The sequence below is a fragment of the Herpailurus yagouaroundi genome, unplaced genomic scaffold (assembly GCF_014898765.1).
Source record: "Herpailurus yagouaroundi ecotype Mexico unplaced genomic scaffold, PumYag 566, whole genome shotgun sequence".
Taxonomy (NCBI): domain Eukaryota; kingdom Metazoa; phylum Chordata; class Mammalia; order Carnivora; family Felidae; genus Herpailurus; species Herpailurus yagouaroundi.
In genome coordinates this window covers 1,563,962-1,586,691 of record NW_024412783.1, presented here as the reverse complement: position 1 = coordinate 1,586,691, position 22,730 = coordinate 1,563,962, and the positions used below count along the sequence as shown (strand labels likewise).

The 22,730-nt window shown below is 45.8% G+C and overlaps 1 protein-coding gene across 1 annotated transcript; it reads right to left on the bottom strand.

Annotated features, from left to right (window-relative positions):
* Positions 1 to 1,617: 1,617 nt before the first annotated feature.
* SH3BP5L (SH3 binding domain protein 5 like) lies at positions 1,618 to 14,407 on the bottom strand. The gene is made up of 7 exons (XM_040465510.1): positions 14,273 to 14,407; positions 13,190 to 13,799; positions 6,478 to 6,540; positions 6,184 to 6,312; positions 4,080 to 4,241; positions 2,857 to 3,030; positions 1,618 to 2,283 (listed from the first exon to the last, which is right to left on the bottom strand). The coding sequence occupies exons 2-7, from the start codon at positions 13,370 to 13,372 to the stop codon at positions 1,813 to 1,815; spliced, it is 1,182 nt and encodes a 393-aa protein (XP_040321444.1). The 5' UTR covers positions 13,373 to 13,799; positions 14,273 to 14,407; the 3' UTR covers positions 1,618 to 1,812.
* Positions 14,408 to 22,730: the final 8,323 nt, after the last annotated feature.

Here is a 22,730-nt window from a genome sequence, read left to right as displayed (position 1 = left end):
ACCTTTTACATGTGTTAAATTTTAATTTCAGATAAACAGCAAAAAAGTTACACTAAGAATGTCATAAACATTGCAGGAGGAAAAGATTATGGTCTATCTGAAATTCAAGTCTCTCAGTCTTGAACTTTTGTTCTGTTCTCTCAGAACCCCACTTTTGTCCCTCCCCTTCCTTCATGCTCACATCCAGACACATCCAGGATTGGCACCCTCATCTGGTCTGGACCTCCAGTGATTGACAATGTCCTGTCCACCCCACAGACCCTTCCTAGCTTGGCAGGTGGGAGGAAGGGGGGGCATCTCCCCTGCCCTGACTCCCCCATACAAAAAGCACCCCCCCCTTTGCCCTGCTCTTCCCCCCTCCCCATCCTCACGCCCTTCCCCTCCCTGACAGGAAGAATAAACATTACTGTTACATAAACTATTTTATTTAAATAAAATCAGGGGCAGACCCTTTTCTTTCTCTCTCACACTCACTCTCGCACACACACACACACCCCAACACATGCACACACACTTGCCCACGTCCTCCCTCCCTTTCTCCCCTCTACCCATGGCCACCTCAAACCCAGTGGTTCTCATAGTGACCATCTTAGCACAGGCCCTCCATATGATGGCCCACTCCTCCCAGTTGATGGCAGCAGCATACAGGCCTAGGCACAAGCTATCCTGCCCAGAGTCCAGCTCTCAGACCTCTTAGGGTGGGAAAGGAGGAAGGACCAGTTCTCCCAAGGCACCCCGATCCAGTGTGGCTTCCCTGCTTTTCCTCCCTTACAGCCTGGAGCACCACCAAACCCCTCCCAAAGGAGGGTGGGTCCCTTCACCCTAGGGCAACCCCTCCCTGCATCAGAGAAGGCTCAGTAGCCAAACCTGAACAGTCCCCAAGGGATTCTGGAGTAGGTATTGTCTGGTTTGGGGAAGAGAGAGGGAGAGGGATTGAGCACCAAATTCCCTAACTCCACCCAGCAGGAGGGCGCTGAGATTAAGCTCAGTGACCTCCACCCAGAAAAAGTAAACCCAACTCTGCAGCAGGAACCGCGAAGGCCTCAACCATCAGGACCTCATTATGTCTCCACCCCCCAACATGGACCCTGCTAGAGACCCACTAGCACCTTGGCAATGTTAATGGCCCAGCTCAGCTGGGGAAACAACATGCACATGGGAGCCTGTCTGGAGGTGGTGTCCTCTATGTGGACAGTGGGGTTGGGTTTCACCTTCTCTGACACTGGTACCCTTCAAGTCCTTCTTTGTGGCACACACAGCAAAGTGGCTTAAGTAATGAGAAGGGAGCACTGCAGGGTTGTGTAGTGTTTTCCAGAGGCACACAGTCCTACAGTGCATTTTACAGATTACATACAGGCAGGCTAGGACAGAGGCTCTGTAGCATCCCTAGGCCCCCTTGGGAGATGGGGAGGTGAGAGGGACACCTGTCTATTGCCTCAAACCAGGGGGCCAAGATGTCAAAACTCAGGTCCCACATCCACCTTCTCCAGTGGGCTACCCTGTACCTTCTAGACCAAGTTCCCTGAGGGGAAAGCCAGACAGATGGAAGGAAAGCAGAAAGGGGGCAGTGAAGGACATCAGACCAAGAGGAGCTAGCAGGGGGAGGGCAAATGTGAGAGCCATAGAAAAAGCCTTCTGAAGGGGTAAGGCAAAGAGAGCTGCCACCTGCAAAGAACTGGGGGAGGAGGGAGAGAAATTCACCAGAGACAAGAGCCAACCTGACCTCTCCAAGGGAAGCAAGGACCTGAGGACAGGGAGCTTGGAGCCCTACATGGGCCAATGGTGGTAGGAACCAGCCACCCTGAGCATGAACTACAGGCTGATGCTGCGCTGGTGGCGACCCCCACGGCCCCCGCCATCACTGCCCCAGCGCCCCCCACTCCGGGAACCCAGCTCCTGGCCATCCAGACTGGTGTGGTCTGAGAGGCCCCGCAGGTGCTCCACAGAGTCACACTTCTGCAGGTCTGAGGCCACTGTGCGTAGGCTCAGCAGGCTCAGTGTGTCTGTGTCAGGGGCAGGGCCAGGCCCCAGGCTACTGCCCTCCTCCAGCACCCCGCCTTCAGCCCCTTCTATGATACCACTGTCTCCATCCTCGCCACCATCAGGCCCGGCCTCTGCCCCCACAGGGGAGGAGCGCCGCTGGCCAGGGGCATGAGGGGGCTGGCCCCGGCGCCGGGCATGGATCTGCTCGCTGATCTGCTCCAGGTTGCGCAGGGCAACTGAATAGCGAGTCTTGGCCTGGGCCACCTGTTGCTCCAGCTCTGTCACCTTGGCCTTGTGCTCCTGCAGAGGGAGGAACAAAGTGAGGTGACCGACTGGCCAACTGTCCGTGGCTCCTGGAGCGGAGTCCCTTCAGCTCCACTCAGCACTTTCCACTGGTGCCTCCTTTCCTGGACTCTTAGGCCAGCTCACCATCCAACACAAACCTGCAGTGCTCCACCCCACCCAGCCTAGCCCCTCTTCACTCTTCTCTTCTTCCTCTTTCCCAGCAGTATCACCCTGCTCTTGGCCTTACAAGACCTTCCTCCCAAGTCTTCATCCCCACCCACTCCTCCTCTCCCCATGGTTCCCTTTCCCTATCTGGCCAGTTCCTCATCCCCATTCTCCCTGGTTTCCCCTGATTCCCACTTTTTCTCATTTACTTCCTTTTAACTCCATTCTCTACCAGGACCCATTCCCCAAGCCCAACTCCCACTCCTAGATATCATTCTTAGCATATGTACCTCCACCTGGGCCACCACACTGGTCTGTCAGATGGACCAGAGAGGCACTGGCATCCCCTCTAACTGCCCTCACTCTCCATGCCTACCCCCTTCCTGCCTAGTCACACACTCTCCCCCACCCCCACTGCCTTACCTCCAGAATCTGGCTGAACTGGGCCTTGAGCTCAAAGTAGGGGCGGCTCTTGCCAATGGCCCGCCGGAGAGTCTTCTGCAGGGCCTGGACCCGAGCTTCAGCCTGCTGGCACAGCCGAGTCACCCGCTGATGTTCCCGCTCACCACGAAGCCGCTCCTCCTCTGCCTCATTCACCTGGCCATACATTCACCAGGACATACATCACTGACCCAGGACCCATGTTCTTGTCTCTCAAGACATGACCATCCTTCAGGATCTGACATCTGCTGCTAGAGACTAAATGTTTATCTCTCTCCTCCTCTCCAAAAAATTCATGTTGCAATCCTCACCCCTAAGGTGATGGTATTGGAGGTGATTAGGTTATACAGGTGGGAGAACTCAAAAAATAAATAAATGGGATTAGTGTCCTCACAAAAGAGTTCCTGGAGAGCTTTCACTCACTCCTTCCACCTCGCAAGGTCACAGTGAAAAGACTGCCAGCTGTCTAGGAACCAGGAAGCAGGCCTTCACCTGGTACCAAATCTGCCTGCACCTGATCTTCCTAACCTGCAGAGCTGTGAGAAATAAACTTGCTTAAGCCACTCAGTCTATGTTATTTTGTATTTAACAGCCCCAGTGGACTGGAGCTGATGCCAGGGATCCTCCCACTCCCCAGTCTTCTGGGAGTAGCTTAGAAATGATACATACATGCGAGAGTAGCTTAGAAATGATACATACATGTGAGAAATAAACTTGCTTAAGCCACCTAGTCTATGTTATTTTGTTGTAACAGCCCCAGTGGACTGGAGCTGATGCTAGGGATCTTCCCACTCCCTAGTCCCCTGGGAGTAGCTTAGAAATGATATATAAATTACACTTCAAAAATCACGGTACACTAGCAGAGCCCAAAAGTAAGAAAAGGAGAACATTCTGAACATAGAAGTGAGGGGTCACAGCTAAACGTAACAAAATGTGAGTGTTGAATCTTGAGAATCCAGGGGGTGGATCAACTGAGGGTCAGTCCCATATCTGGATGCAAAGGTTCAAGAAGAGCCCAGAGAGACATTCTTAAGTCAGAAGGAAATGTAAATGGAGGCCAAAAAGGGCAGAGAGGAAGGAAAAGGTTTTGCCTGAAACATAATCAAAGCTAAGGGAGGGCTGGAGGGTAGAAGAAAGGAAGAAAGAGGGAGATGGGATGAAAGAATAGCCAAAGAAGTACCAGAACCGGAGGAGACCTGGCTCACCTTGCAGGTGGCATGGTTGAGCATCTCCTGCCATGTGGGGTCCAGCCGGTTCTTGTCAGCCATGACACCCTGCTCAGCCACAAACACCATCTCCCGGGCAGCATTGTGCATGCTCACGGCCCGCTCATACCGCAGCGCTGCCTTCTGTGTCTCTTGCTGGGCCTGGAAGACGGGACCATCAGGATGGGGAGCCCCAAGGGACCCCCACCGCCCATGGAGACCCATCCTGGATGAGGACAAGAGGAGGAAGGCCCAGTGCAATATCAGCTTCACTTCCCAAACTGCACTAAGGATAAATTCCAAAGAAGCAACATTCCATAAAGACTATCTTATAAGGATATGGCTCAAAAGAAATAAATGCAGAAATAAAGACTGGATGGGGAGCCTGGTGGCTCAGTTGGTTAAATGTCCAACTTGGGCTTGGGTCATGATCTCACGGTTTATGGGTTTGAGCCCCACATTGGGCTCTGCACTGACAGGTCAGCCTGCTTTGGATTCTGTGTCTTCCTCTCCCTCTCTGCCCCTCTCCCACTTGTGTTCTCTCTCAAAAATAAAAAAATAAACTTAAAAAAAAAAAAGGACTGGAAAATGATACTGCCACTGCAGGGTGAATGTGTGAAACCCAGCACTCGCAAAGGCCACTGGCCTGTGCTCTAGGGAGAACAAAGAAAGATCCACCCCACTTTAGTTTGAAGGTGGTGAATGACTTGGACCAAGTCTCACAGAGAGTACACCCCTGAGACCATCACCTCCAGTCCAGCCTGTAAGCTGAAGGAAATAAGACAAGTGTTCTGAGATACTCATTACACCCATGCTTACCAAACATGAAACTGGAAACAAACCTAAGTTTTCAATTATAGGGAAGTGATTAAGTGTATAATAGAACATTAATAACAATAATAATATGAGGAAATGTTAAGCAGCTTTTAAAAATGATAGCATGGATGTATATTTATTGACATGGAAATATGTAAATAAGTAAAATAAAGGAAGAAAAATAGCACGAATCATAAATCTCATTTTGGCAGGATATACACACACCCAAAAATCAAGGGGTTATCTGTATTGTATTAATTACATTTTTTATTTTCACTATTTTATGATGCTTTCACATCCTGGGGTTTTCCTAGGGCTAATTCCTAGAGACACTAAACTCCTCTGTGAGCATACTTTTCAAATGCAAACCAACCAATCCAAAGCCCACCACCTCCTTTATCTAACTCTCACACACAAAGCCAATTATTTCCTCTGCCCTACATTAACCCAGGGCCAGGTACCAAAATATAGAAACCACCCCTATAGCCCAGGGCCCACAGTTATTCAAGCTATCTAACTCTAAATTCCATCAAAGTTGCCTAGGGGCGCCTGGGTGGCGCAGTCGGTTAAGCTTCCGACTTCAGCCAGGTCACAATCTCACGGTCAGTGAGTTCGAGCGCCGCGTCGGGCTCTGGGCTGATGGCTCAGAGCCTGGAGCCTGTTTCCGATTCTGTGTCTCCCTCTCTCTCTGCCCCTCCCCCGTTCATGCTCTGTCTCTCTCTGTCCCAAAAATAAATAAACGTTAAGAAAAAAAAAAGAAAAATTATTAAAAGTTGCCTACCCTGCCTTACCCATTCCTTCCTATCATAACCGCAATAAAGGCTCTGAGCCAAGTTTTCCTCTCATGTCTTCCGCCTCCTGATCAACCCAAGTGCTTCCCCAGGTGGCCCTAGGTGGTGCGGCATGCTCTTTCTTCTTGGAAATTTTAAGTAATAAACTCTCTTTTCATGGCAGCTGTCTCTGTGTCTGTGTCTTACCATACTTGACTAAAATAAATTCTAGATGCAAAAAATGTGAAACAGGCACATGGCAGGATTTGGAGTGATTTTGGTTTTCTTCTCCTTTTATAGTTACTGTTACATTAGAATCTTCCAATACTGAACCCATTACTTGTGTAAAAAAGGGGGGGAAGGAAAAGGGTAAAGGAATGGAGAGGTGAGCAAAGAAAAGAGACATGAACCAAAGGGAAGAGAAATAAGAGAAACCAGAAAGTGTTCTGTGTGACTGGAAGAGTCCAGGGCCAGGCTCTGTATGCGCCCCTCCTGGAACGTGCATCAGCTAGCCATACCTCCTTAGCAAGCCGCCGAGCCTCATAGTAGGGCCGGGCCTTCTCGATGCAGCTCCCCAAGTGGGAGCCCTGTGTGTTGAGCTTCCTTGCTGACTCCTGCAAGATCCTTCGGTAGGTGGTCCTGGCCTCCTGGCAAAGGGACAGGGACATGGGCAGAAGGAAGGCACATGTGTGGGTCCCAGCCCCTCTCGTTTTTCATACATGCCCCTTCCCCTGCCACTGTATTGAACAGGGAGAAAAGAAGACACCTCCAGAGACTAGCCCAAGGGTGTGAAGAAAAAGATCAACACTCACATCCAGCTGCAGCTCCACCTGGTTGATCTCCTCACTGGCCTGGTTGAGATGCTCTAGCTCCTCCTGCCAAAGAGGGGCAAAGAGTTAGAGCAGTGGGAAAAAGTAGCCTCTTACAGGAACCATGTGGGGTGGGAGGGAAAGTCTGCCTGGTTAAGGAAGGGAAGAAATGGAGGAAAAGGGCACTGTCAAATGCCTCCGTGCAGGAGACCTAATATACAGTCTCCTGTAATCCTCACAACTCCACCTCTGTATCAGACAGTAAAACCCCCTTTTTAAAGATGAGGAAATCACCATTCAGAGAATAGAACACACACATGCACACAGCAAAGTGGCAGCAAGCCTGCCCTCTCTTCATTAGAACATGTGACCACCTTCTCTCCGAAATTCCAGCCAATAGAAGTTGCCTTGGAGCTAACAGTCTGTGTTCCTGAGAGAGGAACACTAGGCCAGTCACTCACTACACATTTACTACACACTTATCACAGCTCAGCACCATGACACCCAAGAATTCAGAAAACAAAGAGGCAGAAGCTCCGGACTCAGTAAGAAAAAAGTGGTACAAGGAACTGTAAGAAGCAGGCCTGGTGGGAGCAGCAGGATCACCTACCAGGGCAGGAAAGGCCAGGCAAGACACCCTGAGGACTTGCTCCTAGGCTGGGCCTTGACAGATACACAGAAAAGCACCAGTGACAAGCAGGTGCCCAGAGCAGGCAGCTTGTCAGGTGAGAAGCCAGCAAGGCTGGGGTACATACAGGAGAAAGGATACCAGAACTTTTCCCAATGGCAGGGGGAGACCCTTAGAGCCTGGCACCACCCAGTCTGTGGTTTAGGAAGGTGGGTCTGAGCAGTATGTGGAAAGTTTACAGTGGCCAGGGAGAAAAAAGTGGAGGCTGTCTGCAGTATTCCAGGTGGGAGAGGACAGGGCGATCCCAAAGAAATGCAGGAAGCAGAATCATGAGGGTCTGGTTGAGGTCAAGATTAGGGAAGATTCCATGGTTCAAGAGACCTCTAGGCCTGCTTGAGCAGTTGACTGACAGAGACCCCAGGTCCTCACACAACAGATTCTGTGGCAGGGAAGGAGAACACTGGGGACAAGTCACCAGACATGGTAGCATAAGGATCTCACTGGCCCTTGGTGCACCTGGGTGGCTCAGTCGGTTGAGCGTCTGACTTCGGCTCAGATCATTATCTTGCAGTCTGTGAGTTCAAGCCCCACGTCGGACTCTGTGCTGACAGCTTGAAGCCTGGAACCTGCTTCAGATTCTGTGTCTCCCTCTCTCTCTGCCCCTCCCCTGCTCATGCTCTCTCTCTCTCTGTCAAAAGTAAATAAACATTAAAAAAAAAAATTTTTTTTTTTAAAGGATCTCACTGGCCCCAAGGCTAGAGAAAGAAGCAACAGAACCACCTGGGCCTTTCACTGACATGGCAGAGAGTAGGGAGAAGTGCTGGTCTCAAGTATGCTCCCTGTCCTTTCTCAGTCAAGTTCCTGGAGCCCAGCATGCCAAGGACACTCCTGAGAAGGATCAATGCCCAGTGAAATGCCTGACACTCAGCTATGGAATCCTCTCCCAGGAGCCCTGCAGACCCTGGACAGGATAGTGGAACCCAGGCTGTGTCTGCCTGCTGCCCATGACCCAGACATAACCTGCACTTGGCAGAGAGCAATGCTGCCATCACTAGCTCTCACATACCTCATGAAAATACACATACCTACAACAATGCAGACACTTCCTCAAAGGAGGCCATAAATTTGGCTCTAAACTTTACAGAGCAGAACTGACATGGGCCTGACATTGAATTTTTAGTATTCTGGCAACCATGTTTTTAAAAAAATGCAAAAGAGGGGCGCCTGGGTGGCTCAGTTGGTTAAGTGTCCAACTCTTCATTTCAGCTCAGGTCATGATCTCACGATTCATGAACTCAAGCCCCGCATCCAGCTCTGTGCCGACAGTGTAGAGCCAGCTTAGGAGTTTCTGTCTCTGCCCTCTCTCTGCCCCTCCCTCTCTCTCTAAGGTGAATAAACTTTAAAAAATGCAAAAGCAAACAGATTAAATTATAATACATTCCATTTAACTCAATGTAGACAAAATATTATAATTGTAATATGTTTTCAACATAAATTATAAAACACTTTTACATTCTTTTTAATCTATGCCCTTGAAATCCTCGTGCATCTGACCCTTAGGGTACATCTCAATTTGTCCAGCAGCATGTGACTCCCACATTGGACATTGTGGGCCTGGACGTTGGTGCACATGAGCAACCTGATTACTCACACAACCCAGTGTCCATAAGGTTACAACAAAACACTGTGGAACCATAAGCAGCTGACATGGCTCACAGGAGCCCACAAGAGGCCTGGGGCCAGAGCCAGCACTACCTGACACACAGAGATCAGGGTTTCACAGTGCCTTCCTAACAAGGACATAGCCTTCAGTGGACAGAATCACCCCAAGGGCTCTCACAAAAGGCAATTCCTGTTAGGGTGAGAGACAACCTCTCCCACCGTGGGCCTAGTCTTCCTCTAGCTTTTTTAGGCCCACAATGGGTTTCAGACTATCTGGGAGATGAAGTGACAGTGCTTTCGCAGCTCTTGCCAGAATATTCTCTTTCTCAACTTGTTCAAATTTGCTAGATAAGAAACAATGGAGTAGGGAATTAGAGGCAGAATTGAAAATGGATCAGGGACCTAACCTTGGATCTGGTTTTCCTGATACTGTGACCACCATCCTAGGGTTAAGGACATCTTCAGATGGATGCCTCAGAGAAGACAGGAGTACCATCAAACTAAAAAAAACACATTTCTGGTGGGAAAAGGATATGCCTCAGGAGGCAATAAACTGATTCTGGAAAACAGAAGGAGGTGGGTAAAGGCCAGCCTGCAACATTCCCATGGGCAAACCAAGGTCCAAGACTGGATCCCACTCAGTTCCACGGCCCAAAGTGCTCCCAGATCATTAAGATCAACAAGATCATCACAGGAATGAATGCCTCTCTACATAAGTCATCCCCACCGGAAAAAGTACGTAAAGGGCTCTGACTGTTGGCAAACAGCAGGAGTAGGCACATCTTTCTAGAAGGGAACTTGCATCCACACAACATTTCCAGCAATTAAAAAAGTCTTTCGATGATGAGGTCTGCCCCTCAGTCACAAAGCTCTAACAGGACAAGGAGACTGGGGACCAGAATAGGATAGATGGTAGGTGAGCAAGGGGGTCGGGGGAGGTGGGGGACAAGCAGGCTGAGGCAGACCCAGGGCAAGGCTAAGCGGGAAGCCAATGAGCACTCAGGGCTCTGTTTTGGGAAGTTGGCAACATAGTACATTTGGCCTGCTCCACCAGGGACTCTTGGCACCTGGCTGAAATGGAAATTTGAATAGAATGAAGTCTGAGTCAGCAGGCATCATCCATCAGTGATCCCACAGCCAGCAGGGGTGACCTTCCCCAGACATGGCAGGCACATTCCCAGGATGCCAGGCCACTGATTCAAAGGCATGGGTGCTCCATCTACAGATGTGCCTGCTCACCTTTTACAGGCTACTAAAACACACAAGCTCATGGTGATGCAGGGCCAGGGTGATGCATGGCTCAAGGACTAAGTAAGGGAAATATGATTATCCTGTGAGAGCTAAACGGATACTTCAGATGAGGATGAAGAGGTTGCAAAGTCACTCTGAAGAGTCAAAGGAGGAGATGAGTGACTGTATCCACTCACCTGAAGATGAATGTACCCATCATCACAAAGGGAACTGAGAAGTCACAGGGGAGGAGACCTAGGCCCACCCTAGCACCATCCTCCTTCACTCCTTCCCTCCACTGGGACCCTCTCTCAGAAAGCTGAGGACGAGCCAGAAAGCCTCAGAGAACTATGCTGACCTCAAGACATGGAGACTAAGACAGTGGCCTTCCCTGGGTGATAGCACACTCCAGGTCAGCCTAGAGGTGATCTCCAGCTGGCTTGCCTCCAAATTCCAGAGGTATCCCACCAGACAATGCGGACATGAACTGCCTGCCAAGAAACCCCATTTCCCGTATCAGTAAGAGCCTTCTCCTAAGGGCAACCATTTCTGGGAATCCCAGAAAATACCTGAACAGAGTCCCTAGCCTTTGGGATATCCCTGGCTGAGTGGGCACATGTAGACTACATGTTAGAACCATTTCTCACCCCCAATGAGACCAGAATTCACATGTCTGGACATGGCTCAGGAACAGGTATTTTTATTTTATTTTGCTTTATTTTTTGTTTTATATTTTATTTTTATTTTTAGAGACAGAGAGAGACAACACATGCACACGTGCACGAATGAGGGAGGGGGCAGAAAGAGAGAGAGAGAGAGAGAGAGAGAGAGAGAGAGAGAGAGAATATCTTAAGTAGGCTCACAGGACAGAGCCTGATGCAGGATTCAATCTCACAACCCTAGAATCATGACCTAAGCCAAAATCAAGAGTTGGACGCTCAACAGACTGAGCCACCCAGGTGCCCCAAGAACAGGTATTTTTAAAATTCGCTGGTGGATTAAGATGCATCTGTTGGCAGAGAATCACAGAATGCACTGAGAATCCATTTAAAGCACTGAAACAGAGTTACCAGGATAACATGGTCTTGTGTTATGAGAGAGAGGTCCCAATAAGAGGCACCTCAAAAGACACACAGCAATCTCTTTCTTATCTAGAGGAGACCAAACCCAGAAAGGCTGAATGCTGCCAGCTTCCTCCCTGAAGGGTACCCCTCACATCAGGCTGCCTCTTCCACATGGCAAGAAGATGCAGAATCCCTGCTAAGGGCAGAGTACTGGCCCAGCCATCAGTGTGCCATAAAAGGGGGAAGCCTCTACAACAAGACCTTTCCTCCCCACATTACCCACACCATTCCACAATGTGCCTCCCAGTTTAGCAAGAGAGATTATGATCTGCCTGTCCCTCTTGCTCCAATTAACAACACTGCAAGCTCCCTGGAATTAAGGCAAATCTAGGCCTGCTTGATATTCTTCAACCCTCACAGAGCTCTTCTAATAGAACTATGTTCTACTTCTACAATACCAACAGCAGCTGGGGAACTGCATTTTTATTTAATTTTAACTGATTTTACTTAAGTAACCACGTGTGGCTAATAGCTACTTTAGTGAACAGCAAAACATGAGAATGACTCTTCGTACTACCGCCTTTGCCTGTGTGGGTGCTGGAAAAATACACAGGAGCAGGAGAGACTGAGCAAAGAAACCACAGTAGATCCTCCCCTGGAGCAGAGCAAGGAATGTTGGGAGAAGGTGTATGAAGCACACCATACAGTCCTCCTCCCAACAGAACAGACAGGGGTCTGTTTCCCAAAATACTACCTCCAAACTTTCACCAAGAGATAAGCAAAAGAGTTGTAACAGAAAAGAATCATAGGACTATGTCAGAGCAGAGTGAGCAGTTGTGCAAATAAACTGCACCAACCCCTCACTTTATAGATGAAGTTAGTGAGGCTTAGACATTACATAACTTGCATGAAAATCACAAATCATGAGGCTGGAGGTTGTTTCAATCTCAGGCCAATGTGTTTTTCACTATAACTTACTTCCTCAGTAGATGACAAATCTGTAAAATTAGCAGAAGAAATTGAGCTGTTTTCAATGCAACACCCATGAGATAGGGTGGAAATAAATTACTGACTCATGCCAGTAGATGAATGGCTCACTGCATCTCCCATATAAGCATGGAGTTCCTCTGCCCAACATCCAGGGAACCCCCACCAAGAGGGCAGGAAGGATGTGAGGACCAGATTTGATTTCTTCTTGACTCACTGAAGCAATCTAATAAAGGTTTGTTGACAGAGAAGCCCAGGAATGCAAGCCCTAAGATGTTCTTGCTCACCTACAGAGGTGTGAGTCACCTCCACATCAGAATCTTGGAGATGCTATGAGACCTTATGGCAGACTGAGCCCCAAACACACAAGCACTTCCTGCCCTCACCCACCCAAGCTGCTTTCCCAGGGAACCCTTCCCAGCCAATGCACGTAAACACTACAATCCCACCTCAGCCGACCATGCATCTCCTCCCCATGGTCTCTGTCCTCACCCACTGCTCCTTCACAAAGATCTGCCCATCCTACCAACTACTAGCCTGTAAACACTCCAAGGCAATAAGTCAGCTTTTCCATTCATTTGGTATAACCAGCATCCTCAGAACTCGGAATCCGTATTAAGGACGGACCATGGCTGATACAACTCCATAAACACATCAGATTTCCTTACAGGCCTCCATCTGGTGAGGCGTTGTAAAACATGAAATGTCTCACCCTTTACAGATGTGAACATCCCTGGGAGGCACTAATGAGACGATGACAAAAGAGAAGATTCAAAAGTGCCTCCCACTCATACCGCATCTCTGGGCCAACAGCCACTTTACTTATTTAGAAAGAAGAATAGTTTTACTCTCCACTGACCGAAATGAGGCCCTGCATCTGAGGCCAATTTGTTGCTTCCCTTTGTCAGTTAAGCCTTCAGCAGCACACCCCAGGCACTCAGGCCCAGGCCTTTCTCTGCACTCCACACACAGCTCTTTTAGAACTTGTCACACTATCCTGCAGTGATTTGCTGACAAACTTGTTTTCCTTTCCTGCCCCAGCGCACTGGGGAGAGAATAAATCTAATCCCTCATTTATCAGACAGCTCTTCAGGAAAACTGGAATCTGGGCTCCCTGTCTCTCCTTTCCCTTTAGTTTTCTCACCTGTATTCGAGGATCCAGTTCTTCCTCCTCTCTTGGAGACAATTTGGTCTCACTGCTGTTGTTTCCACCTCTTCCCGGCTCCTCTGCGACCGGGCTCCGAGGGACTTCATCCTCTACAACCTCAGACCGAAGTTCCCCCTGCGGGGTCTCCCGCCCCCCTGGAACCTGCCTGAATTCAGCCATGCTAATGGGGAGAGGGCACAGCCCTATGCACAAGAGAGGACTGACATGGTGGGACCAGGGCCCCAGCTTGGGGCTTCCCGGGCTCCAGGTAACAAGAAGAGTTTCTCTTCTCAAAGGGTGTAAAAAGGGACACGGGAATGACCTCACACTGGGTTAGAGGCCAAGATTCACGTTGTCAGCGGGGTTCCTAAAGCTACAGCCTTGTCGGTGCAAAAGTTCTTCCGTCCCCGTCGCGAGGAGTCCACCAGGAGAAACCCGGAGCAACCGCTCCGAGGCAGGGGGCAAAGGGGGTTTGGATCCTGGGCCGAGGCCTTCGAGGAGTAGCACCATTCGGGAGGGCGGAGGCAGGCGCCTCCAGGCTGTGGTGGCAACTGGAGAGAGAAGGCTGGGCCCGAACGGAGGCTGCGGGATGACAGTCTCTGGGGAGCTGCAAGGGAAACAAAGGCCAAGTACAGGGGCAGCATCAGAACACAGGCCACCAGCCCCTTCCAACCCCTCAGCCTCCCAAGAACTTCACTCTCTTCCTTTCACACCCCGCTATTCTGACCAGCCCCCACCGCGAGTACTTTCCTCAGCCCTCAAGGACTTGAGATCCTACACCTCCCGCGTCCCAGCTCCGCTCGCCCAGCCCCTCCCGAACTGCGCTTTCCAGACTTCCTTCGGATATCTCCCCATCTCCTCCATCCTCCCTTTTCTTCCGCCCTCCCTCACTCCACACCCGCCGGGCTTTGCAATTCACCTAGTAACCCCCAGCCCCGCCCCCCCTCCTCTCTCCAAACAGGCGGACAATACGAGCCTCCAGGCTCCAACCCCACAATCTTCCTCAGTCCCGAAGACCCTGCCCCCAGACCTCCTACACAACCGGACGCAAAGCCCCGGGCCCCAGACACAGAACCTTACCTTAGTTTACCTTCCCGTACACTGAGCTCCTTCACTGCAAACAATCTTCCCCCTCCCTCCCCGCAACAAGCTAGCTAGTACAACCAAAAGCTACTGGGCCGAGAGGAAGCGGAAATACATCATGTGCTAACAACGCCCTCCAGCCCTTTCGCCCCTCCCCCCACACTCTACTGGCCAGCCGGGCCACGTCTGGATTTCCGTACCTCGTCCCTGCCCGGCGTTTGGTTTCCGGTTTCCGTACAAAATGATGCCCCATGGTACTCATGGTCGCTGCCTGGAGCTGCCTCCAACCCATCTTCCACCCCCAGATTAATGATACTGAAATATGAACGTGTTGTGGTGAGAAAAATTAGATCTGGTTATGGAAGTTCGGAGTCCCTTGTGGGTATGGAGGTGGTAGAAATAAAACGAAGATTGGACAATCGCTTTAGTCGGAGTGCTGCCATCTTGTTTTACGCTCTGCGGCTCTGGCGGCCGGAAAGCTACTTCCGGCCTCGCCCAGGAAGTCAGAAGCGGCGCCAGAAGTGAACTTGTTGGCTTCTGCCGTGGCAGCGGGACGGCTCGGATCCAGGTCAAGCGCACTCTATTTGGCACATACGGTCGTTTTGCAGAAGTAACTATCGGTAATCACTTTGGTGAAGTCAGCAAGGTCCTTAGTAACGACGTTTAAAACGGACAGCCCTGATAAGTAACCGGTCTCCTCGAGGCTTCCGGCCGGCGCTATCACCGTGACCCCGGCGCTCTGCCTCTCCAGCCCTTCCCGGAGCCGGGCCCTGTCCCGCAGACCATAGTTTCCCTCTTGAGCACTAATTAGAAACCTAGGCAACCTGAATTCCGTGCTTAAAAGCCCGTGAGGAGTTTGTGATATCAATGAAAGGACTTGACCTGAACGACCTGATGGTCACTCCCAGGTATCTCCAGGCAAGGCTACGAGGAAGACTTGAGGATTCACGTTTTGTTTTTGCAAAAGACCTTACTTATCCTAGGTGGAGAAGGCAAATGAACTGAATGTCCTTTCTTCCCTTTGGTTCTCTCTGTAGAGCCAAGTATATTCCTTTAAAAGTATTTTTTTCCCCACAAAATTTGAAATTTTATTTTTTTATTTCTACAAGTAGCTTCTTCAGTGAGTCAGCCTGGAGATTTCCGTTAACAGTGTCTAAGTGGACAGGTCTTATGGATAATAACACCTGTCTTCTATCACATTGCTTTTGTTAGTAAGGTAGTCATGAAAATTACACATAGAAATCAGAAACAATGTATTTATTTGTTCTCTGCTAGTAACTTTAATTTTTCTTAAACTGGAGTTTCACTATAATGACTCCCATTTTACCCAACCATCTTCTATCTAATCTAGCCTGAGTTCTCCCAGCCTTTTCTATCCAGTACTGCTCCAGTGTCTGTCAACCTTATACCTTGTCCTACAGCTCCTTTTCCCTGTGCATTGTCATTAGCAATCGTGAGCTGCTTCTAGTTGCCAGGTATTTTTCTTGTATTTGGTGGGATAACAACATGAATATATGTAATGCCCAGACTACCCCTAGATCACATCCTGAAAGTCAGTAGCCTCCCTAATGTCTCCACTGGCCTTTCCTGGGGTTAACTCTCGCTGAGACCAAATGTAATATCATGTATTGATTGTAGTATCTACAGCATTATCCAAATGTTTGGATAACGTTTCAAGTAGGAGTAGGTTGGAGAGCAGTGTACACCGGCTTGTTTTATTGAGGCCAGCACAGACATGAATTAAAACCTTTTTCTAAAACAGCACTCTAATGTAGACTTTTCTGCAATGATAGAAATGTTCTCTGTCACCCTGAATAATATGGCAGCCTCTAGCCACATGTGGCCATAGAGCACTTAAAGTACAGCAAGTATTATTAAGGAACAGCATTTTAAAATTTAATTCTAATTTAAATAGGGGCATCTGGGTGGCTCAGTTGGTTAAGCATCCGATTTGGTTTCAGCTTAGGTCATGATCTCATGGTTCATGAGTTCGAGCCCCACATTGTGCTCTGTGCTGACAGTGCACAGGCTGCTTGGGATTCTCTGCCTCTCTCTGCCCCTCCTGCTCATGCTGTCTCTGTCTCTCTCAAAATAAATAAACTTAAAAAAATTAATTCTAATTCAAATAGCCATAGGTGATTCCATTGGACAGCACAGTTCTAGAGTGTACTTTTCCTATATCTCTTCCAGACACATGTTGAACTTTCGCATCTTCAATACAAAACAAATGTCTCTCCGCTTTCATTCATCTCATCTCTACTTCCTCCTCTCCCATTTACTTCTGCGGTCTGGCTTCTGCTTCTGCCAATGCACAGAAATTGCAGACAAGGTCATCCATGCTCTGAATATCACCAAATGACTGATATCTGATACTGGATTTTATTCTCTCTCATCCTTCTTTAGCTTCTGAGTCACCCTTGTCCTGGGTTTCCTCTTATTTTTCTGGCCCGTTGATTTATTCTCTTCATGCATTATGTCTTTACTAAGTGTCTAGTATGTGCCAGGATTTTAGGTGATGAAGAAAAGGACACTTGTTCCAGTTTGCATGTAGCTTATAGTCTGTGGTACTCATTTTATAAATCAGTTGACATTCAAACTAGTTGGACTACAACCCAAAAATGTTTTACCTTGTAACGCAGTTTACATATCATTGTGTAACATTTATTTATAAAAAAAAGTTTCGGGGAAAGATCTGAAAGGTCTTTACTTAAATTATATGCAAAGTATATTAATATTTTAATGCTAGTGGAGACCTATTCTGCTGATTTCATGACCTGCTAATGTTTGAAAACCTTACCCAAAATGCAAGGGCTTCTGATGCTAGTCTCTGACCATCTCATGCATCCTGCTTTCTCAGAGCCCTCACCTAAGTGTATGGCCCCTATTCATGGCCACTGTTCTTTCCTTGGAAGTCTGTCTCCATCCAGACTGCCCACAGATCACATTCTGAGATCCAGCAGCTTCTCAGACCATTGACCTGTACAAGGGTTGCCTCTCACTGAGTACAAATCTGATTTCATCCTCTTTCCTAAATCCTGCTTCTATATTACTTTGTTGGTGAATGAACCATCTACCCGTTTACCTAGGGTGAGAAACAGAAGACTTCCTAAATGAATCACCCTATCTTTACTCTGTAGTACATTAAGTATATCAATAGATCTGTTGTCTCCATGTGATTGTGATTGCTTCAGTTTAGACCTTCCCCACCTCCACTGTAGATGATGTACCTCAAGAGTCTTCAAGTCCATTCTGTCCAATAGAACTTTCAGCAATAATAGACATTTCTGTATCTGCACTGCCCAATATAGTTGGTATTCACTAACCATGTGTGGGACTCTTGAAATCTTAAAATGTGGCTAGTGCAACTAAACTAAATTTTTGATGTAAGTTTAAATAGCCATTACAACTATTTAAATAGCCTTAAGCGTGGGGGCACCTGACGGTTAAGTCAGTGGAGCATGTGACTCTTGATCTTGGGGTTGTGAGTTCGAGCCCCACGTTGGGTGTAGAAATTACTGAAAAACATAATCTTTAAAATAATAAGAGATAGATAGCCATATGTGGCTAGTGACTAACATAGTGGACAGCACAGGTCTACATGATCTCCCCACCACAAGTGCACCCCCTTTCTGTCCCTGACACAGGTAAACAACCAACCAACCCCTGTTGACAAAGTCAGTTAATGAAATATGAAAATACAAAAGCCATATAAAGTTGTCAGTAACACCATCAGTTACTAGGTAGTATAACAAGTCAATTCTTTCTTGGTAAACTAAATTTTCTCAAGCTTTTATTAGTAATTTTTATTTTTAATTTGTTCACAGAAATGCTCTAAATTGCCTTCATTTTTTTTTTAATTTAAAGTCATGTTTGTTAAAATACAGTGTAGTATTGGTTTCAGGAGTAAAATTTAGTGATTCACCACTTGTATATAGCAGCCAGAGTTTATCCCAGCAAGTACCTTTAATGCTCATCACCCATTTAGGGCCATCTCCCACCCAAGTCCCTACATCAACCCTCAGTTTGTTCTCGATATTTAAGAGTCTCATGGTTTGCCTCCCTCTGTTTGTTTGTTTTTAACATTTTCTTTCAAGATTACTTATTTTGAGGGACAGAACACGAGCAGGGGAGGGGCAGAGAGAGGGTGACAGAATCCCAAGCAGGCCCCACGCTGCCAGCACATAGCTTGATGTTGGGCTTGAACCCATGAACCGTGAGATAATGACCCAAGCCAAAATCAGGAGTCAGACACTCAATTGACTGAGCCACCAAGGTACCTCAGCTTCCCTCTGCTTTTATCTTTTTATTTTTCCTACCCTTCCTCTATGTTTATCTGTTTTGTTTCTTAAATTCCACATATGAGTGAGATCATGTGGTATTTGTCTTTCTCTGAAAAACATTTCATTTTTTTGTTGCTGAGTAATATTCCATTGTATATACCACATCTTTTTTAGCAATTCATCAGTCGGTGGACATTTGGATTCCGTAATTTGGCTCTTGATAGTGTTGCTATAAACATTGGGGTGTATGTGCCCCTTTGAGTTAGCATTTTTGTATCCTTTGGATAAATACCAGGTAGTGGAATTGCTGGGTAATAGGGTAGTTCTATTTTTAACTTTTGGAGGAAACTCCACACTGTTTTCTAGAGTAGCTGCACCAATTTGCATTCCCACCAACAGGGTAAGAGGGTTCCCCTTTCTCTGCATCCTCTCCAACACCTTTTTCCTGAGTTCTCAATTTTAGCCATTCTGACATGTGAGGTGGTATCTCATTATGGTTTTGATTTGTATTTCCCTGATGATGAATGATGTTGAACATCTTTTCATGTGTCTGTTAACTATCTGGATGTCGTCTTTGGAAAAGTCTCTATTCATGTCTTCTGCCCATTTCTTAATTGGATTATTTGTTTTTTGGGTGTTGAGTTTGATAAGTTCTTTATAGATTTTGGATACCAACCCTTTACCAGATATGTCATTTGCAAATATATTCTCCTATTCCATTGATTGTCTTTTAGTTTTGCTGATTATTTACTTTGCTGTGCAGAAGGTTTTTATCTTGATGAGTTCCCAGTAGTTCATATTTGCTTTTGTTTCCCTTGCCTCTGGAGACATTTTTAGTAGGAAGTTGCTGCAGCCGAAGTCAAAGAGGTTGTTAAAGCCTTTGTTCTCCCCTACAATTTTGATGGTTTCCTGTGTTACCGTTAGGTATTTCATCCGTTCTGATTTTCTTTTTGTGTATGGTGTAAGAAAGTGGTCCATTTTAATTCTGCATTTCGCTGTCCAGTTTTCCCAGCACCATTTGTTGAAGAAACTGTCTTTTTTCCATTGGATATTCTTTCCTGCTTTGTTGAAGATTAGTTGGCCATACATTTATGGGTACATTTCTGGGTTCTCTATTCTGTCCATTGATCTATATGTCTGGTTTTGTGCCAGTACCATACTGTCTTGATGATTACAGCTTTGTGATACAGCTTGAAGTCTGGGATTGTGATGCCTCCTGCTTTGTTTTTCTTTTTCAAGATTACTTTGGCTATTAGGAGTCTTTTTGGATTCCATACAAATGTTAGGATTGTTTGTTCTAGCCCCGTGAAAACTGCTGGTGTTATTTTGATAGAGATTGCTTGGGTAGTATAGACATTTTCACAATATTTATTCTTCCAACCCATGAACATGGAATGTTTTTGCATTTCTTTGTGTCTTCTTCAATTTCCTTCATAAGCAATGTAGGTTTTCAGAGTAAAGATCTTTTGCCTCTTTAGTCAGGTTTATTCCCAGGTGTAATTGTAAATAGAATTGATTCCTTGATTTCTCTTTCTGTTGCTTCATTAATGGAGTATAGCAATGTGACAGATTTTCGTACGTTGATTTTATATCTTGCAACTTTGCTGAATTTATGTATGAGTTCTAGCAGTTTTTTGGTGGAATCTTTTGGGTTTTCCACTTAGAGTATTATGTCCTCTGTGAAGAGTGAAAGTTTTACTTCTTCCTTGCCTATTTGGATACCTTTTTTGTTGTTGTTGTTGTTGTCTGATTGCTGAGGCTAAGACTTCCAGTACTATGTTAAACAACAGTGGTGAGAGTAGGTATCCCTGTCCTGTTCCTCACCTTAGGGGGAAATCTGTCAGTTTTTCCTCATTGAGGATGATAGTAGCTCTGAGTCTTTCCCATATGGCCTTTATGATGTTGAGGTATGTTCCTTCTCTTCCTACTTTTTTAGGGTTTCTATCAAGAAAGGATGTTGTATTTTGTCAAATGCTTTTTCTGTATCTATTGAGAGCATCATATGGTTCTTATCCTTTCTTTTATTAATGAGGTATATCAGGTTGATTGATGTGTAGATATTAAACCACCTCTGCAGCCCAGAAATAAATCCTACTTGATCGTGGTGAATACTTCTTTTAATGTATTGTTGGATTCAAATTGCTAGTATCTTTTTGAGAATTTTGCAACCATGATCATCCGGGAAATTTTTCTGTAATTCTCCTTTTTAGTGGGGTCTTTGTCTGGTTTTGTCACTCATTTTGGCCTCAATGAATGAATTTGGAAATTGTCCTTCCATTTCTATTTTTGGAACATTCTCAAAAAATAGCTATTACTTCTTTAAATGTTTGGTAAAACTCCCTTGGACTCCTGTTGGTTGGGAGATTTTTGATTACTAATTCAATTTCTTTCCTGTTATGGGTCTGTTCAAATTTTCTGTTTCTTCCTGTTTCAAATTTTTATAGTTTATATGTTGCTAGGAATTTATCCATTTCTTCCAGATTGCCCAATTTGTTGGCATATAATTGCTCCTAATATTCTCTTATAATTATTTGTATTCCTGCAGTACTGGTTTTGATCTCCCTTTTTTCATTTGTGATTTTATTTATTTGGGTCCTTTCCTTTTGCTTTTTGATGAGTCTAGCTAGGTGTTTATCAATTTTGTTTATTCTTTAAAAAAACCAGCTCCTACTTTCATTGATCTGTTTTTTTGTTTTTGTTTTGTTTTGTTTTTTGATACCATTGATATCTGCTCTCACGTTTATTATTTCCCTTCTTCTGCTGGTTTGGGGCTTTATTTGCTGTTCTTTTTCCAACTCCTTTTGGTATAAGTTTAGGTTGTGTATTTGAGACATTTCTTTTTTCTTGAGGAAGACCTTGAATGCTGTACACTTCCCTCTTATGACCCTCTTTGCTTCATCCCAAAGGTTTTGGACTGTCATGTTTTAATTTTCATTGTCTTTCATGTACTTCTTAATTTTCTCTTTAATTTCTTGGTTAACCCATTCACTCTTTAGTAGGATGTTTTTAAACTCTTAAGTATTTATGGTTTTTCCATATTTTTCTTTGTGGTTGACTTCAACTTTCATAGCATTGTGGTCTGAAAATATGCATGGTAAGATTTTGATCTTTTTTACTTGTTGAGGGCTGATTTGTGATCCAGTATGTGATCTATTCTGAAGAATGTTCCATTGCACTCAAGAAGAATGTGTATTCTGCTGTTTTAGGATGAAATGGTCTGAATATATCTGTTAAGTCAATCCATCTGGTCCAGTATGTCATTCAAAGTCATTGTTTCCTTATTGATTTTCTACTTAGATGATCTACCCCTTGCTGTAAGTGGGATATTAAAGTCCCCTACTATTGTTTTATTATCAATAAGTTTCTTTATGTTTGTTATTAATTGAATTTAGACCTAAAAATTGAAAGTGAGGGGATGGAGAACCATCTATCATGCTAATCGACATCAAAAGAAAGCCAGAGGAGCTGTAGTTATTTCAGACAAACTAGATTCAAAGACTGTAACAAGAGGTAAAGAAGGGCATTATATCATAATTAAAGGGGCTATCCATCAAGAAGATCTAACAATTATAAATATTTACGCCCCCAACTTGGTATTACCTTCATCTTTAAAAGCTTTTTTTTTTTTTTTTTTTTTTTTAGTTTGTTTTCTACCGACAGAAACTACCTTTCTAGGTTCTTTGATTTTTTTTTTCCCCTACCATCAGTCAAATCTTTAATAAATACCACCATCTGCTAATTAAACATACTAGCTTACTAATGTGTAGTGACAGAAGGCAGATCAGTGGTTTCCTCGGGGAGACATAGGAGGGAGTACAAACTGGTACACAGAAACTTGTGGGTAGAGGATGTGTTGTCTATCTTGATTGTAGTGAGAATTTGATTTGTGTATACATATGTCAGGACTTTTCCAATTGTACATCTCACAGCACAGAGTACTGACCACTGTAAGATCACAACAAGCTACTGGGGACCTGTTCAAATTGTACATTTCAATATGTGAAATTATGTATGTCAATTATACTTCAATAAAGCTGTTTTTTTAAAAATTTAGTTGGAAACTTGCTCCAAGAAATACATAATGTAAAATTTGCCAATAAATGTTAATTAAAGGGATAGCCTATATTACTAAAATCCCTGAATTATGTTTACCCTTATTAAACCTTTTGGGTTTT